The sequence below is a fragment of the Pavona decussata genome, unplaced genomic scaffold, assembly GCF_977016875.1.
Source record: "Pavona decussata unplaced genomic scaffold, jaPavDecu1.1 SCAFFOLD_67, whole genome shotgun sequence".
NCBI lineage: Eukaryota > Metazoa > Cnidaria > Anthozoa > Scleractinia > Agariciidae > Pavona > Pavona decussata.
The window spans coordinates 1,250,101-1,274,783 of NW_028145486.1; the positions used below are offsets into that span (position 1 = coordinate 1,250,101).

Here is a 24,683-nt window from a genome sequence, read left to right on the forward strand (position 1 = left end):
CCGTTTTCATCTACCACTAATAGAAATGGACCTACGATTTAGAGATGTACTACTTTTTTTTTTTTTTTTACGCCGTTTTCTGTCCTTGCAACGAGCGTTGCTCGAAGTTACTGAGCAACATAGTCAACATACGGGAAGTCCGACTACAGGTAACCAAAGCATATGTGACACAGGTCACCATGCAAACGTGATAGAAGAGTTTGTATAGCGTTAAATTAAATCGAAAGTTAGACAACAATATTCCTACAAAAACCCACAAAAAATATAATAAAGTCTGAAAAAGCATACCCGGTGTGTTTTGCTGTGTTTTCAACCTGTGGTAAAACCAACGCTTTGAACGTTAGCTCAGAGATTGCGTGACGAGCCAAAAGAGCGTCTGCGAGGGAGGCTAATCAGTCAGTCGATGTAAGAAAACGGTGACTGGAGAAAAGTAATCGAATAAATAGCCGAATATACTGATTTTCTGCCTTTTTGAAGTTAAAATTTGTCATTCCTTGAGATCTGCACGGGAAGGTTTGTCAGGTAGGTGGAACCGACAACTCTCCCCAGCATGATTGCGAACCGCGTCCAACCACCACCGGTCAGGACTGGGGCTGAAAAGGCTCGCACGGGCTGATAGTTTCCTAATATGGAAGGTAGTTTGAATTTTCCACCAATCACGTACTCGCATCAAACTAACGAACGAAATTCGAAGATCTGCTGCCTGCGGTTTAATTTTTCGAAGTACGGCATGTTTTAATTTGTAGAGGATCGTAAATTTTGAAGTCTGCCTCGAGAAAGGAAAAGTTTTGATCAATTTAATAACATGGTAAGTTTAGTCAGACTTTCATTAACTCATATTGTGTGTAATTTATCAGCAGAAACTGAAAACGGGCGAGAGATTTTGAAACTGGACTGCTGATATGATTCAAGGACGGCGATCAGCTTCTTGGAACTGTCGCATTTTAGTTGCTTCTTCAAATTATTCGTCAACTTGAAATTTCTTATCTTCCGCAGATACTTAGTTTTATGAATGGGGTATAGCTGTTTTACTCCTATTGTCGCTATGTGTGTAACTTTATTTTACAAATATGGTTGGAAAACGTTGAAATGGAGGTCTCAGAATTCGAACACACGCAAGCTTGTGTTTCGTTCCGGCGAAGGCATGGACTGCAATGTGTAAATTTGTTTGATTCGCGCTTCTCAGATTTGAATTCTCCTTTTTTTAGGATATTCCAAGAGTAAATACAGTCCTCGGCAGTGCGAATCCACAACGAGTTGCGCTGAAGGAAACCCAAGACTTGAAAATAAGACTTCAAGAATGCCTTCAGCTATCGGGAACGAACAGCCAAGCTAATCGTCACAAAGGACACAATGCTATGTTAAAAGGTCCGCAGAAACCTGTTTGCGATGTTCAGTTGGGTTTTAAAAAAGAAACGGGTCACAAAGCAAATGGGAAGCAAGAACAATCCATACAAGGGCCAAATCACATTCACATACCAGCTCAACTAGCGGATCACCCGGCCAGTTGGACACATGCAAAAGGCGGCAATAAAGAAAACGAACAGGAGACAGGAAAACCAAAAGGCGGCAATAAAGAAAATGAACAGGAGACAGGAAAACCAAAAACAGCTAAGTACGTGAATTATTCCGCTATCATCCATCATCTATGAGCAGTTTCATGTGTATAAACTGAACCAGGACTATATATTTCGATAAAAGATCTAAGACTGATTTTATTACTTTTAAAAATCATCAATGTAGGTCATGTTGGTGTCTGGATGACTTCGACATTGGCAAACCTCTTGGAAAAGGTTAGTCTGTCTTACAGCAGGACACTATGTACTCTACAAAGTAGGATGCCAAAAGAGTTGAAATAAATTTTTGCTATAAGCATTTATGTGCCAACATAGTGTTTTACATTTTTATAACTATTTTAGGAAAGTTTGGAAATGTTTATCTTGCAAGAGAAAAGAAAAGCAAATACATCGTGGCCCTGAAGGTAAGAAAATTAGAAACAGCTATAAAAATCAACACCAAACTTGATATGCAAACATAGTTACAGGGAATACTGTGCAAGCATGTTGGAGTGGTTGTTCAATATGACAAATAGGACATTTCAATGGCTTGTGCTTGCATTGGTGCTTACATTCATTTAGCAATGTTCACATGCACTTATGTTTGCATAATGCATGTGTGGGGTGCATTTAAAACGATGGAAAGAGTTGATCATTTGCAATTTCTGGTGTACAACTTGAGGTAAATCATGTTAGTATACACGCACATGAGGACAGATCAGATATGATTGATCTTCATGGCAATCTGGTTCAGTGATACTGTGTACAGGGCTTCTGATAATTCGCGGGGAAAAAAAACAAATTTCGCGGGATTTTTGGAGACAAATTCGCGGAGAAAACGGCCGATTTCGCGGGAATTTCGCGGGAATTTTCGGGACAAATTTCGCGGAAATACAAAGAAGAAAGCCAAAAAGAAAGATTCCAGAAAAAAAAAGAAGATATATTGGAAGGATGTCAAATTCAGGGCAAGAAAGAAAACACAAAAGTTCATCCAACACAGTTCTCAAGGCAATTGTACTTTTTTCGAGCTACAAGAAAAACACAAGCTTTACAAATTACCGAAACGCCCGGCCGGTTAACCTCCTTTTTCAGCAGCAATTTAGAGCCGAACACAGCAACGCAATAAATTTCTTTTCTCTCCTTGGTCGGTCTCTTGTGTTGATTTGCAGTTTACAAGGCAAGATTGTTCGTGATCGAAGGTTCAAATCTATTTGTGAAGTCAAAACATTATTGTGTCTTCGATCGTGTCCTGCACGTACGATTAAACATATGCCTGCATTACTACAGACAGCAGTTTCCTTTCCAATTCTGTATAGTGTCACTGAAAAGTCTTCTCATTTCTTGCGCCCAGTTTTTCCCAATATTAATCTAAGAACGCCTGGTAGTTATGGTACGTTATGTTTACTCGTGGCAGTGACGAAATTTCAAGATAAATTTGCATTTATGGAAAGTAGCCAAGATAAGTTTCAAATATGTTGTACCGACATGTATTTGGTAGCATTTTTAACGAATTTCGCGGTATTACGCGTTTTTTTGTGAATTTCGCGGGATTCCGCGGATGTACCTAAATTTCGCGGCTCCGCGACCGCGCGAAATTTCAGAAGCCCTGTGTGTACTTATTGCCTGTGTGGGACGGTCATGACGAATAATATTTGGTTTGATATCTGTGTACCATAACAGATTGAGAGCTTTATATTTCCCCCATCTGTTCAACCTAACTCAGTCAGTAATTGACATGATAGGGCTGTGATTAACCTTTACAGGAGTCAGTCATAAACAAGGCAAAAGTCTCATTCTTGTTGTCTAAGTATAGTCGACTCCCTTTATTGCAGACACCCACGGGAGCATGAGTTAGTGTCCTTAGTAGCGAGTCTGTAATAGCAGGAATTTTTTCAGTCAAACACCTGTAATTTATTTTTGCCGGGATTTACAGTGCAAAGCGCCTTACCATGGTCGCCCATCAAACTTTTTTTATAAGTTAGCCAATCAGGATACACAAATTTGATTAACGGTCAGGCCTCCTTGCAAAGTCCAACAGGCAAGTGATGCAACAATGAATTATTGAAAACATATCCTGATTGCTAACTTGTATAACCTGAAATAAAGTTTCTTGGGTGGCCACTGTAACATGTGTCGCACTGTAACTGCTATCCGTAGTAATGGGGTGTCCACAAGGGGAGGGTTGACTGTAGCTGGTTATCTTCACTGTAGTTGCCAGACGTAATAACCGACTGTTGCCAGATATTTCAGATCACATTTTGGTGGGCTCTGTACCTAAATTGTGGCCATATTTATTGCTTTTAGCGGCCCACTTGAAGCATAAAGACCTCTAATGTGAATTTTCAAAGTAATCTAGTATTGACAAAGAATGAGCAGTTCTGGAGGGTCATGTGACATATCTTACTTCCAGACATAGCTTGCCAATGAAAAATATACAAAATAATAATATTTTATTATTAATACATGTAGTTCTGCTGGCTTCCAGTAAGTTAAATCAATGACATTGATGAGTAATCAAAAGGCCACAAAATTGTTTGTCTTCAGTCATCAATAACTTGTTGATCATCTGCAATAATCAATGACTAATCAGCTGATTAATCGTTGTTTAGTTATGTTTGGTACTTCTAGATCCCTATAAAGAGGTTTACAAAATGAGGAAATATTCTGTCTCACTGGATTCTGTATCTTTGTCACAGTTTGTATGTTTAATTTTTTTTTTTTTTTTTTTTTTTTTTTAAGGTTTTGTTCAAAACCCAGCTGGAGAAAAATAATGTGGAACATCAACTTAGAAGAGAAATCGAAATCCAGTCACATCTCAGGTAATGCACCTTCCTTCAGTTAAACATTAAAACTGGAAGGGTGGAATGCTACTTAGACGTGTGGCTTTTGATATATATAGGTTTCCGTCACAATCCAAAAAGTCATATATGAAATTAAAAATTCATGGTTCTATAAATTTTGATTTTCTTTTTAACTTTGAAATTCCCAAATAAACAAGTGAATGAATAGAGCAGTACATACTGTCAGTAACCTGCATGTTAATATTAAACAGAGCTGTCCAATCTGCCATATAGTGCTAATAGCAACACAATTCATATGCAAACACATCAGAACCTGGAAATTGTAAGATGCAACCAAATGCCAAATGTTTTCAAGAGCAGTTAAACTTTGATTCTGAATTACAGATGATTCATGCAGGCGATTCATTAATAATAATAATAATAATAATAATAATAATAATAATAATAATAATCAATGTGACCAACATGATAAACCTTTTTGTTGTTTCAGTACTCATTACCCGAGGGGAGGCATTTACCGTCAGTTGCATTGAAGCGTGGACACGACACAAAAAACATATTCCAATAGGGTGCCAGCTGCAGGCATGACATGTTTTTTTGCCAAACATTTGAAGTTTGACAGCCGTTAAGCAAACTGTCCTGGCAGATCAGCACGTTCCATTCAGATTCATAAGCTTATTTCATTTTTCTCAACTTGCAGGCATACTGTATTTCTTGTTCAGAAACAGCACACTTGTCTCCAGGGAGTATTCTTAACATCTAAAAATGCTTGCAAAGAATATTCTGTTGAGCAAAAACAAATCAGGCCGACAACAGCCGCCCATACTCCAAAATTTGAATGTTTACCATCAAAACATGTCATGTTTGCACCCAATTAGAACATGTTTTGTCCTCCCGTGTACATGCTTAGATGCAACTGATGGTATAATATTTTGTTGGGTATTTATTAATAAATAGTTTTCTATTTATATGTTAGTTACATACATGTATGCATTTAATATAATTTAATGTTTTATCATTATTGGTAAAGTTTACAAAATAAAATTGACGTAAAAAATGTAAACAAGCAAATTGTTGTTGTTGTCTTTTTTTTTTTTCCCATTGACAGCAGATGCTGCTGTTGTAGGCATTAACTGAAACATGTTTTAAATTTCACTTGGTAGGCATCCCCACATTCTTCGTCTTTTTGGTTATTTCTACGATAAAACCAGAGTGTATCTGATCTTGGAGTTCGCCCCAAAAGGTGAACTGTATAAAGAGTTAACCAAGAACAAGAGATTTGACGAGAAGACCTCCTCAAATGTATGTATTAGCTATTTAATATGAGTAAACAGCATCTTCACTCCAGTTTATAAAAGTTAACCAACTTCAACTTGTAGTAAGTTCAGCTTGAATCACTAGTCAACAAGCAATATCAACAATGCAGTGACCAGTTGGGTCCTGATCTGTCTGTAAATGGCAGTTTGTCCAACCGCTCTATTTTAATAATTAAAATTAATTATTCTGAAATCAATTTATTTTAATTAGTTCACTTGTTTGGGAAAGAAGACCAAGGTGATATGTTTCACGGGGAATTCTGTCATCCGCTTGAAAGATTCAAAGTATAAAGTTTAGAATACTAGATTTCTTGTTTATTATTTATAAGTTACATCTTATGTATTCAGTTACTCTTTAAAGATTAGAAAGTTATTTAATATTGCAATATTAATAGCATAATTTGCAGTTAACTTTACCCAATGGCATTTTTCAAAATGCATTAAAATGACAAATTAAAACAGAATTCATGAATAGATAAAATGGTAAAATTTGCATTTCCTTAATAGCAGGTGACTCTCAAAAAATTTCATTTTCAGCTGCTAAATAATAAAAAATAGGTCCCTTCTCCTAAATGGTGCCAACATATTTGAATGATTGAGTTAAAATTGAACTGAGAATCAAAAACTGATACCAGCACTAAAAAGAGCACCTTTATTAAGTTTTTAGTAACCTTGCAAAGTTTCAGCATGTTAGGTGTTATATCAGCTTAGGAAATGTAAGATGAAATTTGACAAATTTACAGACGTTTGTATGACTGGGAGTATACGTCACACCCCCAGTCATACAAACGTCTATAAATTTTTCAATTTTTAACTTACATTTTCTCACAGCTGATATTACACCTGATATGCTGAAACTTTGCAGTGTTACCAATAAAAGTAAAAGTGCTCTTTCTTGTGCTGGTATACGTTTTTAATTATCTGTCAGTAGTCCAGGCATGAACTTTCGTCACTTCTGAGTAATGATTTACCTTGATGATCAAAGTAACGTGATTATGTTGGGTGGTCGCTTACCGGAAACAGAAAACAAAAGAATATGATTTTGTAATTTCTTGGCCCAAAAAGTGTAGTCGTGGTCCCTTACAAATTTGAGTGGTGGTTGCTTACGAGAGAGCTCTTGAAACAGTATTTAACTGAGAAACAAAACAGTTGTTTACGAAGTGGTTGCTTATGGGAGGTGGTCACTTACAAGAAGTGGTCGCTATATGAGAGAGTTGCCTGGTTTTTTTTTTTTTTTTTTCTGAACTCATTTAGTGCATGGTAAGTTCTGATTATTATGTACAGTAAACTGAGATTTATTTTGTTTATGTCACCAACAGTATATTCGCCAACTAGCTCAAGCGTTGAAGTATTGCCATTCAAAGAAAGTAATCCACAGAGACATAAAACCAGAAAACTTGCTCCTTTCAATCAAGGTTTGAAAACCATTCTCACTTTTCAACAGTAATCTTTATTGGAACTACAGTCGACTCCCAATAACTCGAACCCTCGCTAACTCGAACCTCCCGCTAACTCGAACCAATTTTCCTTTCCTTTCAGGTCATTTTCTATATAATTTTACCCTCGATAACTCGTACTCCTGAGAACTCAAACCATTTTCAATTTCCCTTGAAGGTTCGAGTTATCGGGAGTCGACTGTATTGACCAAGGTGTCCCAGCTAACCAGAGCTTAATTCAGTTTTTGAAGCATGAAAAATGTAGGACTATTTGTTACTGCTTTTAAAAATGGGGTGCTGGCATTATCACAGCATAATTTTCTACTTTTATTAGTAAATGTCGTATTTTTTTCACCTAGAGTGAAGCCTGGTGTCTTCAAAACCCCCCCTTTTTTGCTGGACTAGTGTCTGCTTAATACTGTACATGAATTCAGGTTCTGATAAATTGTGCAACATAGTTGCATTGTAACTCAATTAACCCTTTTACATTGCCTTGTTTGCTACTTTCAAGATTTTATGTTTGCGACCACAATTTTTTTAAAAATTACTTTCAGGGGTTGATGTTACTTTCGGAATTTTACAGTAATGTGTGGTAGTGGTTGTTGGCTTTAAAATGTTGAAGATTACAAGTTGAATTTTTTCATACAATCATGTAATTCACTGGCAATGGGCCCACATTAATAAGGAACTGCTTTTAAGAGCAATGTTTCAATGAATGATTTGCTTTCTAAAATTTTTCTCTCCAGGGTGATCTAAAAATTGCAGATTTTGGATGGTCAGTTCATGCACCATCATCAAGGTAATTAACAGTAAAATTAATAAAATACTTAGCCTGCCATAGTCTCCCTCTAACTTGGTGTGATTGGAATCAGAGAGGTTTTCATTGGAAACCCAGGACTGGGCGCTTTTTTTTTTTTTTTTTTTTTTTTTTTTTTTTTTTTTTTTTTTTTGGCAGAACAGTCTGAACCCTGCAACATTTAGGGTTAATTTACATGTAGCAACAGCAACGAATGATATAATTATAATTTTGATTTTGGCCTAACTGCTTGAACTTCTCTGAACTATTTACGGTAATAAGTATCAATTATTACACTCAGAGGGTTAGCATTATCAATGGCATTCAGCATTCTTCCATATTTACATGTATACAGTGTTCCCTGCTGCTAGGGACTGAATAAATGTTTGACCTAAGTAGTCCCTTGATTGAGACAAACTGAGTTATTGCATTAATACACATGGTACATGATTGCCCTTAGTCTATTTATTAATTAACATCATGATCATTATTTTTTCAACTGCACTGCTGTTAGGTAACATAATTGTAGGACATGAAAAAAATTGTCTGTTGAGAGCTTTTGTTTGGGTTTGGGGATGAACAAATGTTTAAAAAATTTATTGTTGTATGAAATTACTTGAATTTCAGACGGACAACACTCTGTGGAACATTGGACTACCTTCCACCAGAGATGATTGAAGGCAGGGAACATGATGAAAAGGTATACACCATCATGATTTTACTTTCAACGGAGACATATCTGTCAATTAAAACTGGACTTTTTGGTTGCCTTTGACTGTCTTTTGGGAAAAAAAATAGTGCCCCGACTGAAGACAATGAAAATGAGCATCTTGACGGGATTGACTTGAGCCAATAGTGAATCACTTCACTTCAAGACATTTCCATTCAAGAAAAACTTACCTTGCAGTCCTTGAAAATGTTTAGGGTTTGGGGGGGAGGGGGTGGCCTACAGATGCTCACTTATTTTTCGTTCCTGGCAAACAAGCAATTCCACTCGACAGGTAATTGCTCTGACCAGTTAGTAGCAGCCACTACTCTAGATGGACAGCTTGTTCATTATTAAATTTGTTCTCTCTGGTAACAACATTCCAGTTGTAAGTACATGTAATTCTGATTCACAGTCTTTAATTCAGGATTGGTTTTATATTAAATAAATGTGACTTTTAAATTGATTTAATGTGCTAGCCACTATTCCTAGTCAGAGCATTTTTAATATTTTGTTGTAGGTTGACCTTTGGAGTCTGGGTGTGTTGTGTTATGAATTTCTGGTTGGACAGCCACCCTTTGAAGCTGAGGGACACCACGAAACTTATCGTAAAATTTCAAGAGTAAGTTCGTAGACATTAGTATAATACAGTTAGAGTATATTATGTTATGATAGTAATAGTACAGTTAAACTGCTGTCACTGACCTTGAGAATTGTCCATTTATTGTACATTAAACTCTAAGCCAATTGAATTATTGGAGGGTAGGTGCCGTAAAGGTAGCAACAGAGGAAGGCAGCAATCTCCTCAGCAGTAATGAGGCCACCATGGCAACCAAGCCACAGCCCACCCCAGGCACCTGTCAACACAACACTGAAAGGGTCAACTACCAGTGTGTGGAATTGATACTTACCCAAAAGTGTGGGAGGGAGGGAGGGAAAAGCAAGCAAGCAAGCTAGCTCTAGCAAACTCCAGCAAAGCACATGGCAATGCCCCTGCAGACCTCCATGGACACCACCCCCCCCCCCCCCCCCCCCCATCCATCTGATCCTGGAGAAATTGGCTTGATTTTAACTTTGCCTAAATTTCGTATCGATCTGGATATAACTCAGAGATGGAGAGAGCATGCTGAAATTGGTAGAATGGCCAAGTGTGAGCTCCCCCCACCCACCCACCCTGATGTTTAAGAGTGAGTTTTTGTTATGTAAAGGATTGATTGTTCCAAAAATGTTAAGGATTTGTGATGGAATGATGCAGCTTAACCAATCCGTGAAACTCAGACTAACAGGAAATTTTGTGTCTTTTTTCCCAGGTTGATCTTAAGTTTCCAGATTATGTGTCAGCAGGAGCAAGAGATCTAATCTCCAAAGTAAGGGAAAATTATTTTTTAAGACAGACGTAATCATTGTGTAAACTTAAGTGTGGTTTTTTGTTCTGCGTTTGCAAATCCCCCCTTCCTCCTACACAGGCTAACAAGTACTTGTAACCTTAAATGGCCTGGACGTGATTTCAGGGAGAATTTCAGCATGTGGAAAATTGAAAATTGCATTTACAGTAGGAAGCTGGATTCAAGATTTTATTGGACTTTTTCTTTTAAATTTCTAGAAATAATTTTGTGGGGCCTGTTGCGTTCATTGTTAGTGCATTTGTGACTGCATGAGATGAAAGTTCCAGCCTGCTCAGCATAAACAAGCCCAGGCTGAAGCTTTACTCAGCATGTAATAGTAAAGTCTTTTCTATTTTATTATTTTATTCATGAAGCCAGGCGTTTAGAGTGATTTTACTTCACCCGTGAAACAGAGAATAACAACTACATGTAGTACCAAATAGCTACAAGTAAACAAAAGAAGACAATGGAATATAGCGCATAGTATCCTACTACCTATTTCATGGGTTAAGTAAAATCACTCTTTTTCATTCCTTTCAATCACAGGGCTGTCACTAAGATTTCAAGTTGCTGGATAAATACAACAAGTAGGCGGAGAATCAAACAGCTACCAATTTCTTTTGGTTCTATTTTTCTTCTATTTTCCTATGAAAATAGCCGGGGGACACGTTCTTAGTAACCAGAGGAAATCCCCGGCCCCCACCTCTTAATGACAGCCCTGAGTAATCAGGTCGTTCACATCCTTGTTAGTGAGCTACATGCACAAGTTTTTAAACAGTGTTTATCATCACTGAAGCTGTGTGTTTGTTTCTTGGCAGCTCCTGGTTCATGATCCCAACAAACGTCTTCCTCTCAGTGGTGTGTTAGCACATCCTTGGATTAGAAACAACACACAACCTCAGACACTGCTGCCTCCACCACCAGAAAAGTGTCCATGCACCTGAAACATTAGTAAGAATTGTACAAATTGATGCATCCTTGAAATAGATTTTCTGCAGTGGAAATGAAAGAACACTCTAGTTTTGTAAATAGAAATTTATGACTTATGGCTGCAAGACTCTACGTGTATTTTTACTGCCACTTACTCAGGCATCAGGTATTCAGAGGAGAAAGTAATTCATTCTGCTGTAAAAAAGTATTGAATTTATGAAAATCATGTGTAATGATCAAGAATGATGCAAGACAGTGGTCTGCAGCCTATGGCCAAATGGTCGAACTAAGAATGTCCTATTCACCAAGACATCCTTTCTAGTAATTATTTGAACCAGTAGTTAAGTCTAGATCACAAGTGGAATGTTTCATAGTAAGGATCATTGATAACTTTTATTCTTTTTCTTTGTTGCCACATTTCAATGCTGAATGTAAGTTAAAATACTTTCAACGATATTTCAAAATGTACCAATAGTGGTCAGCTGTGAGTAACTTTAGATTTCAAGCTGTTGGGAGATAAGTTGTGTTCAGTTTTTTCAAAGTGCAGTTTAGTAGCTGGTCACAATGAATACAATGACAATGCAACTGTGAACAGATAGGTTATTTTAAGGAATAACCTAACAGTTACTGATATGGAAAATCCTATATAATTGTAGCCAAGTGTAAACAACATTTCTATCTCTGCCTTTTAAATTCATTGTTACCATAAATATTATGTATTATAATAAAATAAAGATGACTTTAATCTGCATAACATGGAAGTATGTGATTCTTCTGTTACATGTAAATTACAAAAGAATTTAATTTACAAGTGCTTTGTGCTGTCCTCAGACAGTGCAATGTGTTAAGCAGGGAGTTAAGCTTAAAGTTTGGAATGTTTCATGCAAATTCTCTTCAACCCAAATAATTAATAATAATACAGTTTGTAGTCTGAAGAGCAAGCAGTTTTGTAAGGTTTTTGTGTTTACACATTCTCACACTACATGAAAGTTGGGACTATAGCAAAAAATATGAGGATGGGAACAAAGAGTATAGAATGCAACAAAAGCCCACGTGAACACTTGCTGCAATTTGTATAATGGTGCAAAATAAGCTAATAAAACCAAACGCTTCAACAGCTTTAGGATGTCATTGTCTAGTTCAAGAATGTCAAGGTCAGTTCACATTTAAATAGAATGATTATCTAAATTAAATATAAAATGAAGTGATAAAAAATTATATACATAAATAAACAATGTAGCTCTAATAAGAGTCTTGAGATGACCTTATTTCTCTGATACATAACATTTCAAATAATTTTATCAGGCAGTTAAGCGTGCTGTTGCATTTCCGTGAAATAAACTTTTGAACTTGACAATGACATCTGGAACATGTTTCATAAGGTTGTTCGCTTACATATACATGAATATTGTATAATTTATCAATATTATGTTGATCAAAATGTCCTCATTAAACTCGTAAAGTTCTTACCTTCAAATTCGCCAATGTTGAATAAAACAACCATAAACCCTTAACAAAAGCTTTCTCAAATCAAAAAACACAGAATAGAAACAATGGGTTAGAAAAGGCCTTCTGAACACTTGATAAAGTAATGTTTAAAACACGAGCAGCAGTGTTTTATTTGGATTTAAAACCACGCGGTGCAGCCAAGTGGTTTTAGACCCGATGAAACACATGCTGCAAGTTTTTGAACAGCTTCAAAAACATTCCCGGAAAAGCGTGTGTCAAGAGAGTTCATAACAATGATGCTTTAGTGAACGTTGGAAATTAGCATACTAGGTAAACATTAAACACCGATGTTTTATCAACCATTTGATAGGTCCATGGGCTTATGAATTATTAATGAGATTTTGAAGTAAATTTTGAGATCACATACTCCACTGAAAAGCTACCCTTTCAGTTTTGCATCGCAAGTTTGCCTACACAAACCTGACTGTTAGGCTGGGATAACACATATTCCCTGAAGATTAGGCCATGCCTGACGAAATATTGAAAAACCAGGAATTATTCCAGCTGTACAGTCAGCCTTGCTTCATTGGTTATTACTGAATTACAGTCAATCCACATCACGTGTGACCAGGAAATGAACTAATTCGTATTCCTCTTTGTAATGTCCAGCACTTGATTGGAATGTTGAACATTCCTCTGGAAATCTTTCCGAAAAAGATGCATTAACTGAAAAGAAAGTTCTGACAAAATACTTGGGAAACAATAATGTTGTTATTCTTGAAATACTTAATGCTGTAATTTGTAAAGAAAAATTGAATCATAGCTTTGTACTGTCAATTAACTGGGGAAATTTCTACCGGAACTCTGAAATCTTGTTGTAAACTGATGTAAATTTCAAAACTCTGTTCAAATTTCAAAATACCGGTCACATGTGATGTGGATTGATTCACTGACTTTGGGCTCATCTGTGCACAAGCTCTCCCCTAAACCCGCCATTACACGTTGAAACTGTTAGCTGAAACTTGTGTGCAACGGCACTGCAAAAACAAGTTTCACCAGGCGTTGCAACGTGTAACATGGTTGGTTTCGCGAAACTTTTTCAAACTTCCGTTGCGAGACAAGTTTCACGAAAAGTAGAACCGCTTTCTACTTCTGCAACGGTCGCACTCCACTTCGTCAAACTGTTTCGCAGCGCCGTTGCACACAAGTTTCAGCTGAAAGTTTCAATGTGTAATGGCGGCTTAACAGGCATTATTAGTGAGAGGGGCCAATTTCATTACAAGCCAAAAAATTATTCGGGTAGAACACTTCTGAATTCTGTGCATCTAAAATTGAAGGGATCGTTGCATAACTGACCTATTGCGCATTTCAGATTGCTTCAGTTGTTGTTTTAGCTCAGATTCACTGGAGTTTTAACTTATGATTATGGGCAACATTTCTGTTTTTATCACAAAACGAAATGCAAGCAGCAGATAAAACATTGGAGCAATGTTTCCTGAAAGAATTCAACAACAAGCAAAAGTTCCTGTAAATCTGAGCTAACATCTCAAAAGCAATCTGAAATTCACTATAGCTCCGTTATGCATCAAGCCCTTCAATTTGCCAATCAGATTCACCATGAACTTACCGGTATTTGGTGTCTTTACACTGTCCACTGAACTTTCCATAAATTTACTGCCATGTACATCTACCTGCCCAAGTCCTCATTGCACAACACTAATTACCACCCCTGCATGCTGTTTGCAAACGAATTCCCAGATTCAACCTTAAGGGTTACTGCTCAGGACCTTTCAGTTTCATTGTGGAGCCCATGGCCGACATTTTTCAGAATTCTTTTTTCCTCATAAAACAAATCTATAACCTTATTCAATAACAAAATGATATTAAACTACAGTAGAACCCCGGTAACTCGAACTCCAAAGGGAGACGAAAAACTGTTTGAGTTAATGGAAGTTCGAGTAATCGGGGTAGATCGAAAAGTCAACTTTTCATGTAAATAATTAATAGTTTATTGATTATAACAACTTCAGCATACAACCCAGGGCAAATTAAACTTACTCTCATCAGAAACTGTTAGTCACATGTAAGCATTTCAACATTTTAAAGAAAAAAATGATTGGAGCGCCTTGAGATGTGAACAGTACGAAATTTTTGTTTCCATGTGACAGCTTAACAGGCAGTGGATGCGGTTTGACTAAAAAGATCGGAAATGACTATCAAATGCATGATCTGTTGCAATGATAAAAAACGAAATTGCTTTAGAAGTGTCAATTCCAGTGTTTTTTACCGATAACGTGACAGGAGGAGCTAATGGGATGACATCAGTGGTAAGTTGCAAGAACCAGAATTCAAGTTATCGGGGTAAATTTTGATCAAGGGAAACAAAATTTAGTTCGAGTTAGCGAGGAATTTGAGTTATCCGAGTTAAAGTGACTGAAAAGTAGGGTCAAATCCAATGGAAATGGGACTTAATTCAAATCAGTGGGGAGTTCGAGTTACCAGGGTTCTACTGTATTGAGTCTGAATTCACTCCCTGAGATGTGACTTCAGAGGAGAGACTTGAGCAAAGTTGAGTCTAAAATTATGCACAGTAGGCAACTTATTACACCATGAGTTTACACCCTTGTATTAATTTTAGTTTTTTTTAACAACCTTTTTTCTACAACATCTTTTTAACAATTCTCTGATGGCTTTCATTTCTCTTGGACAATTAAGAACTGTCTAAGTTTAAGTTCTCAACTTACACATTTGTGATAGCAACCCACTGCATTACTCCCAGTCCTCAGATCTAATCCACTGTACAGAAAAAGATGGCAACTGGTACTACAAACGCTCTTAAAAATGCAGAGAAAAGTTAAAAAAAAAAAACAGCTTCAAACCTAGCATACACGATGTTGTCAGCACAGGCATGAATTTGCTAAAACATGGCTTTCCATGTGCCTATTGCCTGTGTTAGGGTTGCAAGGTGTACTGTGATAAAATGTACAACTGTCATCTTTTTCTGTATAGTGGATTGGACAGTTCAAACTGAGAAGCCATCAAATTGTTGTCAAAATAATGTCAAAAACTAATTGAACTTAAGAAGGATTTTACTCTAAAACAGTCCAAGACTACTGTTTGACTGGTTGCTTCATAAATCCAATTCTGCGCAGCTTTCTGACAATCAGTGGAGTGCAGGTTATGGTCATAAGCATTCTCAATGGAGCAAACACTTTATGACACGCATATGCCACAACAAAAGTACTTGCTTCTGTAGCTATAGCAGATTCACTCATTTTGGGGTTTACACCAATTTTCTGAAGAGCTGCTTGGACATCTACTCCACTAGGGTAAGAAGAAAGGCATTTAACTTATTAGTTTGGGGAATAGGATATGGCAATGAGCTTAGGTCTTAAGGACGGCGCCTACTTATACAGAAGTATAGGCCTTATCACGGTTTTCGACGCCATTTTGACGAGTGGGCAAACGGCCTCGAAATAACAGTGTTTGTATGGAAATCCGATGTCAAACAATTTTCATAAAACATCGCTTCTGAAAAACTCATGAATTGGAAACTTTTGGCAATAGGAAAAGGATTTTAAGAAAAAAATTGGAGGGATGTAGCTGTGCCAGAAAGCGTCCGGTCATGCTTTGAACTTTCCATACATTTGTCTGTTAGCGAACCAGCCGTGAACCGCTCTAAAAATAGCTCGCGGGAAAAAAATAAAGGGGAAATGTATGGAAAGTTCAAAACACAACTGGACGCTTTCCGGCACAGCTACATCCCTCCAAATTTTTTCTTATAATCCTTTTCCTAGTGCCAAAAGTTTCCAATTCATGAATTTTTCAGAAGCGATGTGCAAGTTTATTATGCTATACATGTAGTAGCTACCATGTAAATTTATAAAAATTCATGCAACTAATTAACAAAGGCTCGTTTAAGTGCAAATATGCACTTATTATGCTATGTATGAAAATGTCACCAGGAAGTAAATCAAAATTGGTGATTCTGAGGGGTCTAAACGTGGAGGGATAAAATCACACGAGCTCCCCCACACCCCCCACATCGGGCCATAGTAAATGAACGGTTCCTTGGAAACTAAAAATCAAATTGAAAGTCACTTGGCATTTTAAAATAATAACAGATAGAAATTTTTTATCAATTGTCTGAGGACTGGTGCTGTGATTTGTCAAGTATTCACAAGAATATAAAATTAAACTAACCTTTTCACAGCAGCATAACATAACCCGAGTGAAGTTAGAGAAATACCAACATGAAACACTATTGCTGTCGATCCATACTCTTGAACCACAATCTTCAATCTTTCCTTCAGTGTAAGTTTATTTTCATCTTTTCCCTGAGCTGTAGTCTCTTGGAGTGGATCTTCTTTGTTTGTTTTGACCGAGGTATGCAGTGTCCTTACGTTACGTAAGATAATTCCGCGGTAATTTGTACGACTCTGCAATTTAGTTTGTTCAGCGAGGGTTGGAAAGTAATTCCTGATTGGCGAGGCAAAGGCCCTTGCCTGTCTCGCTAAGCAACCAAAGTTGACAATGGCCGGTCGGAGAGAGGACCCACCTATCATTCTGCAGTGAATGTCAGTAAAATGTCTCAAAAATGTTTCAGAACTACGGTTGAACCGGAAAATTCTCGCGAGTTTCAAAAATCAACCAGGCGACTATCTTGCAAGCGAGGCTACCTAATATGCGCCTGGTTAAAAATGAGTTTTCTTCGAGAGGTGGAAAGTTTTTCCGCGGATAAGCTCAAATCTGTTCAAACGAAAGTCAAAACAGCTGGAGGGAGGAAGGTAAAATTACGTTTAGACTAAAAAAAATTGAAAAAAAAAAGGGGGAAACGTGAAATCGAAGTAAGGTGATCATTTGATGTTTCTTTCGCTTTTGGATGCAGGGGTTTACTCTACTAACCATTTAGCTACCCTGGGAACAAAGATCCCATTATTATCTCCGCTCGTAGGGTACCGTTTAGCCTACCTTTTTAGGTTTTTGTTTACATGCAAGCCCTTGTTTACCAGTGAACGAGGAAAGAACCTTTTATACCTTCACAAATTAAAAATATTGAATTCTCGGATGGTGCAATATTCCAATTGCGTCTTACGGACACAGAGGGATGGGGGAACTTCTCGACAGTTTGGGTGAGTGGGTGTGTGGATGTGGTGCACTTCTTGAAACCTAACCATTTTTCAGATCAAAATATGTGATTTTCCTTTCCCCATTAAATACCATACATGACATATATCTCAGACCATTTGCAAATCGTCCGAATTTATCATCATGTTTTTTTTTTTTTTTTTTTTTTTTTTTTTTAAAAAAAAAAATAATGAGGAAACTTTTTCACTAAAAAGTGGTTTACAAAAAGGACCTCGAAAATTAAAAATTAAAAATTTACAATGAATAAAAATGCTAAAAGATGCTACTAAAAACTAATGTATCTTATGTGTAATACAAAACTTAAATCAATGAATTAAAAATCTGACGCTTCAAAATATTTACATTATCAGAGGCTCGTATGGTTTTGTCCAGCGAGTTAAAATCACTTACAGCATGATAGCCAGTTCTTTGTTCCATGCTTAAATCAATGAATTAAAAATCTGACGCTTCAAAATATTTACATTATCAGAGGCTCGTATAGTTTTGTCCAGCGAGTTAAAATCACTTACAGCATGATAGCCAGTTCTTTGTTTACCCCAGTTTTTTTTAATGGATGGAATTTTGAGGTTTGCTTTATTTCTTGTGTTGTAACTATGCTGTTCTTGCTGAGTGACTAATGTTAATTCGTGATGCGTGAGACCATTAAGACATTTATATACATGTACGCATCGGCGCTGGAAGCGCCTTTTTTCTAGTGTTAACCACTTGAGTGTAGTTAACGCATCAGACGCAGAGGAATACAGTGGTCGATCTAATATTATTTTAGCCGCCTTATTTTGAAGCACTTGCAAGCTATACATTAAAGTTACATTATGTTTGTCTCCCCAAACTAAATCAGCATACTCGAATAAGGGCATAACAAGGCTTTTATAAAAAAGGATGCGCGCCTTAAACGGTAACAAATGCTTGATGCGTCTAAGTAGGCCAAGCCTTTGATTAACTTTCCCTGCCATGTATTCTACATGATTGGTCCACGAAAAATCAGACGATATTAAGATTCCAAGATATTTAAAACAAGTAACATTGTTTATACAATGATCAAAGATTGAAACAGTTAGAGCTATTTTCCTCTGTAACTTCTTGTTACTGCCTATAAGCATGCATTTGGTTTTGTCCAGATTCAGTGTTAACTTATGTTCATTCAGCCATTTCGCCACAGCCAGGAGGTCTTGGTTGAGCTTTTCAGTCAGCTCCTGAGAGGAAGACCCATAGCAGTAGATCACCGTGTCATCTGCATAAAGTGATGCTTGACAGGCATCTAGAACGCTTGGCAAATCGTTAATGTAGATGACAAATAGCAGAGGACCCAAAATACTTCCCTGAGGGACCCCATGGGTAACTGGCAATTCATCAGACAACTCGTTCCCACAACATGTACGCTGTTTCCTGTCAGTAATGTAAGAGCGGAACCACTGAAGCGAGTTCTCACATAAACCAATTTTGGAAAGCTTGCGTAACAAAATCCGATGGTCCACAGTGTCGAAAGCCTTGGTTAAATCCAAAAACACGGCCCCACACAGTTTACCTTGTTCCATGTTCAATAAGACTTCATCAGCAAATGATGTCAAAGCAGATTCAGTAGAGAGCCCCTGCCTGAATCCAAACTGTTTCCTTGTGAGAAGGTTGTTAATAACCAAGTACTGGTAGAACTGGGAATGCACGGCTTTCTCGAGAATCTTACTGAGTGTCGGTAAAATAGAGATAGGTCGATAGTTCGATGCATTTGACCGGTCACCTGATTTAAACAAGGCTGTAATTTTTGAGCATTTCCACAATTTAGGAAATTTACCAGTAAGAATCGATCGATTCAACAGCTTAGTGATGGAGGGAGTGATTGTATTAGCAGAGCTCTTGAGTAGTCTAGCACTAATTTTGTCCAAACCAATTGCTTTATTTGTCTTCAAAGAAGTAAGCTGCTGAAGCACAAACGATTCCTCTAGTTCAGTTAACTGGAACTGAGACAACGGTTGTTCTAAAACCAAGTTGCAATTCGACCAGGTAGTCGTTATTTTGTCAGCTAGGCGCTTGCCTATGGATGCAAAGAAGCTATTCAAAGCAACAGCAATGGATTTGGAAGTGGTGTGCTGAATGCCATCGGAAATGATGCACTGAATCTTTTCTGAGGATGAATTACGATTGCATGCTTCGTTTACAGCTTTCCACATTTTGCCGTGATCTCCTCTGGCTTCCTCGATCATTTCACAGTAATATTTCGACTTAGCAGATTTTACTAAGCGGTTTACTTTGTTCCTCAGTTTCCTGTAAGTGTTCCAGTACTTTTCTGAGTTCGATTTACGTGCTTTACGATGATACCAGTCTCGATCTCTCATTGATTCGCTAATTTTGCTATTCATCCAAGGAAGAGGTGTTCCCTTCACACGTCGTCGTTTGACAGGTGCATGATCGTCTGCAACTTCTGAAAACAGTTTGTTCCAAGTTAATAAAGCGTCATCGATATTGTTTCATTGTCAACGACGTGCCAAGGAACATTCCTAAGATCTTCGTTAAATGAATTCGCATCGAAATTCTTGTAAGAGCGATACTCAAACATTCTTGGATGTGCTTTTGTGTGCACACCAGTCTTTAGAATGCAAAACACCAGGTAATGGTCGCTCAATGGAAACGGAACAACACCAGATTTAACAATGCGATGTTCATTATTGACAAAAATCAGGTCAATCAAGGTCCGTGAGGTGTCAGATATTCGAGTAGGCTCTTTTATCAGCTGTGTGAAGTCAAAAGCGCGCGAGAAGTTGAGAAGTAGTTGTTTGTCTTTCTTGGGCAATTTTGAATTAGGCATCATGTTTGCGTTTAGATCTCCTAAAATGACCACATCCGATTTTTCAAGATCAACAGCAGGCATACTATCTCGCAGAGACGAAATAAAAGTGCGGAGATCGGCATCTGGTGCTCTATAAGCGCAACATAATAACATTGGCTTACATTTACCTCGAATTAACTCAATCCATAAACATTCCTGTCCACCGGTATTGATATCATTCCGCAAACGAAACGCCAAATCTTCTCTTACATACATAGCAACTCCGCCATATCCCTCTTTATTGCCAGTGCGATCTAACCTTATGCACACAAATCCAGGGAGTTTTATTTCAGCATCACTTGTTGAGGAATCCAGCCAAGTCTCGGACAGAGTTAGCACGTCAAAAGTTTTGTTGTTAATTCCCTCAAGACGCAGAGAGTCGGTTTTGTTTGCGAGACTTCGTATATTCAAGTGGGCAATCTTGAGACCTCTAGTGGACTTGATATCAGCAAATGTCTGGTAGCCGGGATTAATCTCAATGTCACCAGCAAGAGCAATAAGAGTCAAAGCAAAACAGGCACGATGAAAAAGCTTACAAAGCATAACACTCTTCAGTCGTCCATTAGACTCTTGCCTCCGAGTCGGTTTGTTTCGATGAAATGAAGCACCAGCAACTTCAGCCCTGCAATTCATCTGGGAAACAAAATACGTCTCTCTATCGTTAAGCAAAGTGTTCTCATATACATCGGAGAACCTGAAGAACTCCAAAGTGATGTAAATACAGAGAAACACACATAAATTTGCGGAGAGCTTGAAGCCGCGTCCGAACGCCATGATCGATGTTAACCTGCTGCAAATATCTAAGAAGATAAATTGATCAAAAGACTAACATGAAAGCAGCTAACATATACCCAATTGCAGACCAGCCTTACCCTCAACTCTTCCAGATAATCCGGGAGACTCTAGATTTTGAATCATATCTCCCGGTCTCCAGATTTATGTCTGTTATCTACCTGATAATTGCCAAAGTTTGCTATTTGTCGTAGACTCGACTTTCCTAGAATCAAATCTGTAATGTGTAGCATTGTTTCAGCTACTGTTTTATAGACTTAAAAGACTTCCCCCCCCCCCCCCCCCACTGAAGCTTTGAACGTAGTCTTTATGGCACGCCCCTTGAAGGCGCTTTGTTGTTGCTGGCTGGGAAGTCATATTCTCCATATTTGAAGATGTGGGAGGTTGACAGCCCTGCATACCCTTTGATACCAAATACCTAAATGGCATATGGTATATAGCTTATAACAAGGGGACTACCCTCCCCCCCCTCCCTCCAGTTACAAAGGTTAGAGTTCAAGATAGTGAAAATCAAAAGCTAATTTCAGCTTGTAGAACGTAAGGGTGATGATGGAAGTCCAATATCTGTAGACACTGGTGAGAGAAGCTTGGGATTCTGTGAAGACTACAAACCCGATGACAAGGTTTACAAAATAAAGGAAAAGTTATTCATTGGCTCACAAGATGGAGCTCAGAACTTGGAAGAACTTAAAAGGCATAACATCTCTCATATTTTGAATGTTGGAACAGGAATAGAGAACACTTTTCCCCAGGTAAGTTTGCTTTTAGAGGAGTACATGTAAATTACAAATTAAGTTCATTTATATATTGCTTTGTGATAATGGAGTGTTACAAATTTAAAGTGAACATTTTGTCCCAAACTTGCCATCCTGTGAGACACCTTTTTCAACTTTTGTTTCACCTGGCACAAAAGGCGGAACAAAAGCCCGGGAAAGCATCTGCTCTTACATGCTACAAACATGCTAGTTTTGCAAGTTTGGCAGAAAGGTAAGGTCACACACAAGTGGCCTACTCAACACATGGCCAGAACTTAATGCAGTTTAAGTAACATGAAGCAGCTAGGAATGTTGGTACTCCCCCTTGCCATGGCTGGGATGCTAGTCCATCATTGCCCTTTAAACAGCAGGGTAAAAAGAGACAATGTATATCAAAGTTTCTAATGTCTAAGGAGAGAACACAATGGTAGAGGATGTGCCTTGAACTACCTTAAATCATCAGATCTGACATCTACGTGCTCTAACCTCTACACCAATGTGTAGTTCTAGAATTTAAATTAACTAATTTCTTACTCCACTTACTAAAGGGATTTTTTCTAAGAACCTCCAACTAGACCCTGGAAATTCCAGTTTAGCTTCATAAATTTCTACAAATTTGTTGGCCCTAGTGATCTGGACCCCCTGGAATTTCCAATTCCTTCTGTGGCAGGGGTGGGGGAGGATGGTATGGATATTTTCTGGAACCACACAGTGCTCTTACACTTGCCAGTTTGCATGGGGCACTTATATTATCAAAGGAGGTGCATCAAGCTTAAACCATGTCTCCAGGCCAGGATATAGGTACATGTATGTTGCAATGTACATTCCATTCAGCTGAAGATGGGCAAGTTGTAAATGGCTTTTTTCTGCCTTAAACTAAAAATTACTTCAACCAGTCTCTTTTGACACAGAGACTGGTTCTCATGAAAGAAAACTAGTTGCATATTTAGTATTTGTCCACAAAATGAGCAAAGTACTAAATAAACAAATAGCTTTAGTTATTACTTTTCTAGAAAATGCATGTGACCTATGCAAAGAAGATACCAACGTTTGCCTGATTTCTTTTGGATACGAGACTCAGGACTGAACCAAGTCAAGTAAAGCATTCATAGTTGTGAACAAAAGAAACCCTTCTATTGTTAGTTTTTCCAACTAATACCAGTACCTAATGTATGATTAATAAATAATATTTATTATATAGCACTGCAGGCCTTTATTAATCATGCAGTTCCTGAAAAAATCCATACCCATGCCATGGAAGGTCATTGGAAATTCTTAGGGGGAGGGGGGTCTTAGAAACCAAAATTTTAGAAGTAAAGTATGAAGCAAAACTGGAATTTCCTGGGGAAGGAGGCTAGGGGGAGGTGCAAAACAAAAAACCTTCCATGGAGGGAGTATGGATATTTTCTTGAACTGCACATTATATGAATGCAACTTCAGAGATTAAGTAACTCATCCTCTTTTAATTAATACTGACTCTCTAACTTAATCAAACTAATTCCAAGGCTTAAGTTGTGACTTTTTCTCGACAGGAGTTTACATACAAGGCTGTTGAGCTGTTGGATTTGCCTGACACACCAATCTGTCAACATTTTTCTGATTTGTTTGATTTTATAAACCTTGGATTTAAAGATGGTGCTGTTCTGGTTCACTGGTACGGTGCTTTTAAACTTTTCAGCAAACTTTTATAACACTTTAATTTACAGTTCTTTGCACTATACTGTTGCTCCTAACTTAACAAAACCCAACCCCCTTCTTTACAGGTGATGGCTTTATTGCATAGCTACCTTACAGCAAATATAGTAAAAAGATTCAACCTTCCATTCTCCTCTGTAACTAGCCTTGTAGGCCTTTTGTTAACAGCATATTAATGTCCCATCTCAAAATGTACAGGTAATAAATTTTGTTTGCAGGTTCATTAGATGGGTTATGTCTTGTCCCCCCCCCCCCCCCCCCTCTCCCCTTCCATATTCCCCAAAACAAGTTTGGTCCTTATCACGTACACTAACTGAAAAAAAAAAATTGGCTTTGGTCATCTTTGAATCAGGTTGGAGGCAAAACAAAGGCATAATGTGCTTAAACTAATGTGCAGTTCCAGAAAATATCCATACTCCCCCCATGGAAGGTTTTTTATTTTGCACCCCCATCCCCTTAGGAAATTCCAGTTTAGCTTCATACTTTGCTTCTAAAATTTTGACTTTTAAGACCCCCTTCTCCCTGGGAATTTCCATGGCCTTCCATGGGGTGGGTATGGATTTTTTCTGGAACTGCACAATGGATATTTGTGTACGGGTAATTAATTGCAATGCTTCTCTTTTTATTTTATTTTTAGTAATGCTGGCGTGTCTCGTTCTGCCACAGTTGTGCTTGGGTATCTGATGTTCACACATAGGTTATCATTACAGGACTCCATGAAAATTGTTAAAGAGGCGAGACCACATGTAAAGCCCAATGAAGGGTTTCTACGCCAGTTACAAGATTACGAAAAAGAGCTTGGTCTGTAGTAATGCTTAAACATGAGTCAAACTGCAAGGAAAAGACTGTTCAACTAGGAGCTAGCTAGAGGTCGTCACTTGAAATAATGTGCTCCAAGTAGAGTACAGTAATTATGGCCTGAGTGTTTTAACCTAGCTTCGCTCTACACAAAGGAAACCTTGGAAGTGACCTACAAAGTGCTTACAGAAGGTTGTTGTTTACGTGGGAAGTACTTGGGAAATTAAACATTGCTTAGCCCAACCCCTCCCCCCCCCCCCCACAAAAAAAAAAAATAATAATACAGTAATAAATTAATG

The 24,683-nt window shown here is 37.8% G+C and overlaps 3 protein-coding genes across 4 annotated transcripts; 2 read left to right on the forward strand and 1 right to left on the reverse strand.

Annotated features, from left to right (window-relative positions):
• Window positions 1-341: 341 nt before the first annotated feature.
• Window positions 342-11,680, forward strand: LOC146477968 (uncharacterized). The gene is made up of 12 exons (XM_085112655.1): window positions 342-808; window positions 1,209-1,615; window positions 1,744-1,793; window positions 1,920-1,981; window positions 4,296-4,375; window positions 5,521-5,659; window positions 6,993-7,088; window positions 7,856-7,908; window positions 8,533-8,605; window positions 9,132-9,233; window positions 9,922-9,978; window positions 10,815-11,680. Exons 1-12 carry the CDS (start codon window positions 806-808, stop codon window positions 10,938-10,940), a joined length of 1,248 nt encoding a protein of 415 aa, XP_084968781.1. The 5' UTR covers window positions 342-805; the 3' UTR covers window positions 10,941-11,680.
• On the reverse strand, window positions 11,301-17,031 carry LOC146477969 (protein FAM210B, mitochondrial-like). Of its 2 annotated transcripts, XR_014865202.1 has the most exons (3): window positions 16,579-17,031; window positions 14,984-15,699; window positions 11,301-14,933 (listed from the first exon to the last, which is right to left on the reverse strand). XR_014865202.1 is itself a non-coding variant. In XM_085112687.1 (2 exons), the coding sequence occupies exons 1-2, from the start codon at window positions 16,938-16,940 to the stop codon at window positions 15,486-15,488; spliced, it is 576 nt and encodes a 191-aa protein (XP_084968813.1). In that variant the 5' UTR covers window positions 16,941-17,031; the 3' UTR covers window positions 11,301-15,485. The 2 variants fall into 2 exon arrangements, 1 of the variants encoding a protein (XP_084968813.1); XM_085112687.1 differs by having other exon boundaries at window positions 11,301-15,699.
• On the forward strand, window positions 16,962-24,665 carry LOC146477970 (dual specificity protein phosphatase 19-like). Its single transcript, XM_085112682.1, has 4 exons — window positions 16,962-17,162; window positions 21,664-21,888; window positions 23,424-23,545; window positions 24,224-24,665. The coding sequence occupies exons 1-4, from the start codon at window positions 16,962-16,964 to the stop codon at window positions 24,393-24,395; spliced, it is 720 nt and encodes a 239-aa protein (XP_084968808.1). The 3' UTR covers window positions 24,396-24,665.
• The last annotated feature ends 18 nt before the right edge of the window (window positions 24,666-24,683 follow it).